The sequence below is a fragment of the Monopterus albus genome, unplaced genomic scaffold, assembly GCF_001952655.1.
Source record: "Monopterus albus unplaced genomic scaffold, M_albus_1.0 scaffold3.1, whole genome shotgun sequence".
Taxonomy (NCBI): Eukaryota; Metazoa; Chordata; class Actinopteri; order Synbranchiformes; family Synbranchidae; genus Monopterus; species Monopterus albus.
In genome coordinates, this window is record NW_018127883.1 from 3,445,842 (window position 1) to 3,454,117 (window position 8,276).

At 40.8% G+C, this 8,276-nt stretch overlaps 1 protein-coding gene across 1 annotated transcript in view; it reads left to right on the forward strand.

Moving 5' to 3' along the window:
* cep170aa (centrosomal protein 170Aa) overlaps window positions 1-8,276 on the forward strand; it is a 33,176-nt gene that overhangs the window by 16,224 nt on the left and 8,676 nt on the right. Inside the window, 3 exon segments of the mRNA XM_020600917.1 lie at window positions 2,970-3,143; window positions 3,630-3,935; window positions 8,228-8,276. The exon segment at window positions 8,228-8,276 is cut by the window's right edge and continues 302 nt beyond it. Of these exon segments, the coding sequence (XP_020456573.1) occupies window positions 2,970-3,143; window positions 3,630-3,935; window positions 8,228-8,276 (529 nt within the window).

Consider the following 8,276-nt stretch of genomic DNA (forward strand, 5'->3'; position numbering starts at 1 on the left):
TTTTTTTTTTTTCCCAACCATTTCTTATTTTAAGATTTGAATGTAAAAACAATTATAGATTTTTTGTGTGAATATACAGAACAATGTGTGTATTTGATCTTACATGAGATAGAGGGATTTGTTAGTAATGCTAATTTGAGTCATGTGGTGCAGATTATTTTATCATAGCAGAGAAACAGCATCTTGATCTCAGTGCTCTCTAAGTCTAAGCCTGTCTGTGTTGGAGTAATGTCCAGCCAAACTGTGTGTTTCTGTGTGTAACAATGTATAGCCAAGTGAGAACAGAGGCTTTTATTCAGAGTATGTGTCTGTTTGCCTACAGTGTCTGGGTGTAGTGACTGTTGGACTGGGGGGAGCCCATTAATGGTGGTGGACAGTCAGAGTAACAGGATTAGAGGCTACACCAATAGTAAAACAGCTTGGTGATGCAAAATCAGTCTATGCCATGCTGGTTTAGTGTGGACCAGTGGAGTCAGAAGGAGTGGGGGGAGGTTAATCCTATGCAAACATCAGAGCAGACTGAAGCGTCCTCAAATCTCTTGCCACATCTGGATGGATCATCTGGCAGCATATTCTCTGGCCTAAATAGGAAGACTTTATGAGGGGCTCCTTTAACAGCAGTTAGGAGCTATTTCTATATGTTCTACCATGCAGATTTTGCTGAGGATTCTAGCAAAGCATTTTTTGTGTTAGAGTGAGACTAGAAAAGACTCTTATTTTGGAGTAAACCTGTACAGAGCGATCAGAAACCCTAAAGGCTTTCCAAAAAATCAGGCGAATGGGATTGGCTACTTCAGCCATGGAAGTGGGTGAGTGGAAGGCATTTTGCCCTCTTTGAGTATTGACTTTTAGGCTGAGTACTGAATAAATGTTGGATTTGTTTTTTGAAGCCTCGTGCTCCAGGGGGGTGATGCACAGTGTATTTAAGTAGGTTACTTGGTCCTTGGACTCTCAAAAAGTGCACATCTTTTTAAAATACTGTGAGGACGCCCTCTGTATCTGTGCTAATAAACTGTTAACATTAGATACAGCAATGAAGAAGAAGTGAAAGAGAAAAAGAAAGCTTTATGGCAGGAAGCGATTCTGATAGTGTGTGTGTTTTTGTTGCATGCATGTGTGAGTCAGTTAAGTTTATTGTGTGTCTTTTTCTCCTTCCCAGTGAATAGGCCGTGTTGTCAGAGCCCCTTACCCCCCTCCTTGTGTATTGTCACTCAGGCTGATTGGGTTACACCATTGCACTAGCTCCCCCATTCTTCCTAACACACAGCATTCAAGCAGACTACTCTCTCTCTACACTGCAGTGATCATTAACTAACCATTCTCTAATTGTCCTGTAAGTATTGCTCTCAATTCCATATACTTTGGCTAATGGAGCTGGTAAAGAGCTTTCAACTTGAATCAATTATGCATTAGTGTGACAACCACTTACCTTCCCATCTCTTTATTACTTGTGGCTCTTTTAAGAACTCTTCGGAAAGTTAAGTCTCTTTAGCTCTCAGGTATATTACAATTTGAAACGAGAAGTTACTGCTGGTTACAAATGGACTGTTGTTTCCAGTTTTGCCACTGTTTAAAGTCACTCAAGGTTATTTTAGAGCAGGTGCCTTTTGTATGTTGAATGCTCACAAATTCCAGGCAGTCATTAATCTCTAATGCTGTGTTTATTGTTAGGTGTAATCTTTGTTTGTAATAGACATTATTCTGTAAAGCCTAGGTTTCAAGTTTATGATAAAAATCAAAAATCCTGCAGCACAGTTAGCATAGTTGAACTCTTTTACACAAATGGCATTAAACTCATTCATAAAACTCTTAACCTCACAGAAATTACTCAGCGGTTCCGAGACAAAGCATCTGACCTATGGTGACAACAGTGGAAACTCTGATAATATTCACACTTATTGCATATGTGAGATACAGGAAGTTTTTTCATCATTTTAGGAAGGAACAAATAGGGCACGTTATGGTACTTAGGGTATTTTAGTTTCTTTTACATGTTTATTTTTAGAACTGTAACACTCTTTGAGTTGATAGATATGGCTATAAAGAATTGTGAATACTCTAGTAACATTATTATATAAAAGGTACATTTTTGTAAGAGTTGTTTACATTGTATTACTTTGTCAGTTAAAGTCACAAAGTTTTTAGCATAATTCAGCATATTTGCTCTCAAGTACCTGATATTTAAACTCCTTTTGAATCCATGTTGTAAATGTTCCCACTTGCAGAGACGGAGGCTAGTCTGAAGACAGTTTTCTTTTGAGAACACTGAAGGGAAAAATGACCCTTTTAATTCTGATATCGTGTCTCGTGAATACTTAAACAGCACAGTCATTTTTAAAATATGCCGTTTCACTTGTGAGAAATTCACCTACTAGTTTTTACTAGTGATTATTTTCTCCAAAATCACTTTGTTTCTTGTTGCCAAATGCCATATGTTCCCACATTATTTTGCTATGCAACATGAAGCAGATGGCCCTCTTAATTTCTGAAAGTATCATTTATCATACTGAGATCCCACAGAGACTGTTTGTTAATATAAACAGATGAGACAATAAATGGTGAAACACATTTGCTGAAGTGCATGGCCATGATTGAATGGCTTCATATGGGGCCTAGCTTGACCTTTCACTTTCAGCTTTTGATAATCAAACTTCAGAAAATTTGTCTTTCACTGTGGCAGTGCTGCACTAGGATGTGTTATTTTAAACCGTGCATTTGTACTATGTACTAAATGTGTTTTCCGTGCACAAGATCTAGACAGAATCTGTGACACTCCTGTTCTACATGACTGAGGATGAACTGAACAAACTATTCTACCAATTTCAGAAACAACACTTCATATAGTATGCCACTTTTTGTTATGGAAATTATACTGTTTTGTTACTTTAAGCATCAATTTTTAAAAATAGTGCTCGAAAACATCAAAATCATTGACCTGTGTGGGGTTTTTACGTGTTTTTCTAACTCAGACAGCAAAGAGGCACGTCGAGGGGAGAAAGCTAAAGAGGACAGCCTTCATGTGTCTGCTGCCCATGATTCCAGTTACTTTGAGATCCCTACCAAGGAGGGTCACATGGCCAATAACAGCATCCATGAGATTCCTACCAAGGACACAGAGGACACTGCCACTCACAGCACTACAGGTTAAGTACACATTTCATTCATTTTTCAAACTGTAGACAAAAGTACCTGTATGCGTTTTTTTTCTCGTCTCTATTGACAATTAAGGCCTTTGTTTATAATGCTAGCAGAGATACAGTACTGCTGCATTAATTTGGGACATTAGTACAATTATTGTACTGTATTTACAGCAAAATTATTGTGTACATTTGAGTTCCATCAGGTGTGAAAAATGTGTTGTGAGGATTTGTGGCATAAACGGATTATTAATTTACAACACCGAACAGTACCTAGCAAAAGCAGAGTAACAATCATTCTCCAAGTGAAACCATCAGCTGATTTGACATATTTGGATAAATATCCATGTACTCTATATAGTATTTGCATTATATGATAATACCACAGAGTCACATCCATTTTTCACAGTACTTCGCCTAGCCACCTTGTATTGAGCAGTATTGACTGACACTAGCTGACACAGTAACAAAACTGCAATTTCTTCTCCTCAGCTCAAGGTCATGCCTCCTTCACCATAGAGTTTGATAACACTTCTCCAGGGAAAGTCACCATTAAAGACCACGTGTCAAAGTTCACATCCGAATACCACAGATCTCGCTCCAAGAAGAGCGGGGCAGGAAGTGGAGGTACAGGAGGAAGAGACTTGAGCACACTTCAGGCAGCTATGATGGCATCGGAGAGCAAGGTGGCTGATTGGCTGGCCCAGAACGACCCAACTCTGGTGCGCAGTGAATCAACAGAGGATGACAGCAAGAGCATCAAGAGTGATGTACCAGTTCATCTCAAAAGACTGAAAGGTGGAGGTTGTTTCCTGTTAATATTTCTATGTATGCAGATTGTGTAAAGGTTTTAGCTGTAGCCCTTCTTAGTTTTGCGTTTCTTCACTGATCACATCTCCTTCCTTCCTGTCTCTAACAAAGATTCTTATTTACACTCTGCCTCCTGAGTTATCAGTGATTTCACCAGAATTATCCTCACATTACTATTGTTTAATATTACGCGATTTTACACATTCTCTCAATTCTCCTTTTGTCTCTTCCTATACTGTGTGAAGCCTGGGTATATTCTTTGATAGAAGCAGGAGTTGTTGACAATTGTAACCAAGCCAGGGGATTAGCAGCTAACAGACAAACATTTACACCCCTGTCCAGTCTTCTACTGCTCTGACAGCCAATGACAAAGCGTAGCAGGAGTAATACAGTGCAGCGCCCTATTGAATTTCACTTTTTCATCATTTACAGACATGTCATCTATTGAGGAGCCTGTATTATCTGCATATACTACTTCATGGAAGTTAATTTCTGATTACAAGATTACTTTGAAGTGGCTTTTTGCTTAGACTGTCAGTGTGGACATTTAAATCTTGTCTGCTTACCTCAGTTGATTTGTTGCTGTGCATCCTTGGGGTAAGGATTGAGATTTCTATAACTGTAAACTGCATGCTTCTCTGTCTTTCTTTGTTCCTTTATCTGCAAGCAACCAAGTGCTCAGTAGGCTCCTGCAGCCTGGGGTTTTTGTGCAAATGGGCCTTATAGGTTTTTGTGTCACCAGGAAAGAGCATTTAGGTTTGATGCCAATCTTAGCTATGTAGACTACATGCTGGTCATGAGTTAATTAAATTGAGGCCAATTTATGATGTTGACATGTGTCAAGGAGACACCACCAAACACGAGCTGATGAAAATGGAAACCTGTGTGGCTGGAGTGGAAGGCACGGAAGCTAATTCATTAGATGTAGTTATTACAACAGTACATGCATGTCAGCGGGCTGAAAGAATGGCTCACCTAATGGATTATTGTCTTGCTAGTTGATTGAGTGTCTGACTTTGGGACTGACACTGCAGCCTTTCTGATTGAAGCTGTGGCTGACTGATACTTGAAGGATGGATAGAGGGCAGGTAGACAGCTGGATGGAAAGCTGTCTATTGATGCCAGATGTGGACATGTGAGGCATGAAAAAAAAACAGATGCAGCGAGACTGTTTGAACTGAATTGGGTGAGGGGAATCATTTGGAAAGGTGCTTACTCCATGCTGCCTTTGTTATTGATGATCATAGCAAAGGTAGTGGGATTAGGATTGGTGACAGGTTGATAAAGGCTGGACGACCTCACTGTAATGCTGAGAGCAGCATTTGCATCAGTAACAGCAAAGGCGACTGGATAAAGAAAGGCAAGAAGGAGAGAGAAGCACGTTGCCTTGACTGCAGTGGAAGTGGAAAGGGAGGCGCTGAAGGAGGAGAGTGGTTTTTGGTAGATAGTTGTTATAGTAACAGTGATACAAATGATGGCAGGGAATGAGAGAATACAGACATTTACAAGTAGCAAAACCTACTGTAGCAGTGAACGTGTGTGTGTGTGTGTGTGTGTGTGTGTGTGTGTGGGCTGTAAGAGCAGCACTGACTGAGAGTGCGTGCTCATATGCTGCTCATGTGGATTTGTGTGGCTGCAATCCATTGAGTCTGTTTGCTGCATGTGTGTATTTGAGACATGCTCAGCACTGATCTGCAGACAAGCACTGCAGCATGTGTGCAAAGAGGCATGTAAGATGTGCTCAGGGTGTGTCATAGAGATTCCTGGCAGACTTAGCAAGGACACTGAGAGGATGCACCTGAGCCAAAGCTTTTGATTTGTAAGTATTGACGGTCTTTTTCTTCTTGTTGTTATGTAATGTAGAAGACATATCTTTTCACTTTATACAATAATGTGTATATTTGGGATTGCGTGTTTGCTTTGTTCTGTTTGTGCAGCCATACATGCCTGTAAACTAAGTGCATCCTTTATGTTGGGTGCACAGTTTTGTGTATGCGCAACCAGCGAAGGAGGCAGAGGCCAGCTCCACAGTGAGTCATGGTGGGGCAAGCAGGGCAGAGCCCTGGGCTCTCACAGACACCTCTGTTCTCCTCTAGCCCTGCCAACAGCTTCTTTGTCTGGAGCACACAGCATGAAAGACCTGCCTCTTTCTGTCTGTTTATCTGCTGATCTGTTGAAGCTGCGGTAATGTGCCACTGCTTTTGCTCTTTTCATTCCTTATATGTTGTTTTTAATGTATTCTTCAACTGTATGCATGAAATGTATGCTTGATTCATTTCCAGACAGTGAAGAAAGACAGGAAAGATAGAGGGGGTGGATCATGTAATGTGACAAATGAGCTGCAGACTCAGAAATATGACCTAGGCCACATAGCTTTTGAGATACACCATTGTAGAAACAAAGCTTAGGGCTACTCCAGCAATTTGTGGGACTTTTGAGAGACAGAGGCATCTTGACATTTAGGCCCTTGTATAGGTCAAGTTGCAAACTATCTGATCCTCCAGTTTTCATAATTCTATATTGTCTTTCATTAGACTCTTTGTGTCTTTCAAATTCTATAGACCACATTTCTAAGAAAGACTTTTTTGTTACAAGTTTGAAGTTTTGAAGCCCAAAGAGCGATTATCCCCTGTGGCATCTCTGTGACATTGTTTATTTTTATTCAGGCTTGACAGTGCTCCTTCACAACACCAGCTGCTAAACCGCTGCTCTCACAGGCTGTGTAGTACTGACCATGACATGTAAAATCAGTGGGGATTGTCGGTACCTATATTGATGGCGATAATGTGATATACTTCTACACTGCCTGCCTCTTAAGATGGACCAAGGTCACACCTTGACATTTGCTGATCTCATTTTCACGCTTTCATGTGCAGTGTCTAAATAATTATCTATAATGGTCATACAGTAGTGCCCACCAGACTATCAGACTGATCCAAAGTGCCCAGACAGTCCACTATAGTCCACTCAGCCACTGGCCTCTTTTCTCATCAGGGCAGTACTTCTAGCACTTTATTTATCTCTTATGCATATCGCATATTATGAAAAATCCTGGATGAATAATTGGTTGAAAATTGCAGAGTGATGCCTAGTATGAATTCATGTTCACACCGTAGTTTCTCATTGAGTGTGTAATTTGGAGAAAGAATGAGAGAAACAGTCATATACTGTACTATATGCCTCTGTCAGGATCAGAAGCTGTACACTGGTTCATGAAAGTGTTGTGTGAAGTATTTTATGGTGGTCATTCACAGCAGTCTTGTGGTGCTTCTTGCCCCCTATCTCTGTTATCTGACTGGCTGGCTGTTGGCTCATTAACTGATTCACAGATAGTGTCAACTCCAGGTGTAGTATACTAAATCCTGAGAAAGAAGCCAGTTAGGAAATCCCTTTCTCTGCCCTGCCTCTGTCTTTTCTCTCTCTTATTAGAGTTTTTCCTCTTTTTCATCCACCCTCCACTTTTTCTACATCCCCCAACCTTCTTCCCTGTTCATCCCCCCCCTTTTCTTTTCCTTGTCTCCTTTCATGTCCCCTCCTTCTCCATCCCTGAAGCCTTTTCTCCCCCAGCACATACTCGTATTCAGCCTCTTACGCTGCTTGCCCCTCCATGGTCTCCTCATCCCCTCCCCTTTGCTGCTCTCTGCCACTGCCAGTAAAGCAGGTAGGGCCAGTAACCGTGTGGGTAGCATGTCTGGATTAGCGTGGCGCACTACCTGCCATGAAATAACACTGAAGAGGACATTCTAATTGGACTTGTACTGATCAAAATGTAGAAGTAGCAGTAATGTGGTAGGTACGACAGGCATTATGAATTTAGGCTCTGTTTTGACAGTTAAATGATGAGATTGAAGCCACAGCTTAATGATCAGCAAACATTTGTTTCTTGTTGCTATCTCCACAATGATGGAGGATAAAGTTGCGGTCGATGCACTGGTCTTTTCTTCTTTTTGGTTGCTTAATTTAAGTAGACATCTGAACTGCCACACACATTGCTGTACTGCGTATTGATACTGTTTTACATTTTTATGGATGCACAGCAGCTGTTGTCTGTTGCTGTGTTACTGTTGTGCACACGTTAATATCCTGTATGTTAGCTTTGTAGTTGGTTAGTTTTGTACCAGTTGCTAATAGTGCAGGAAACCTAACCCAGGTTAACAAACAACCATTTTATTAGTAAATTATGTAGAGAAATATTTGCCACTGGAACGTAAGCCCGTGCTGAAAACCTATGCGTGGTACGTTAGTAACTTATCTGCCATTTATTCTAATTTTCTTTGTAGGCAGCAAGCATGAGGATGGCACCCAGAGTGATTCTGAGAATGGTCTAGG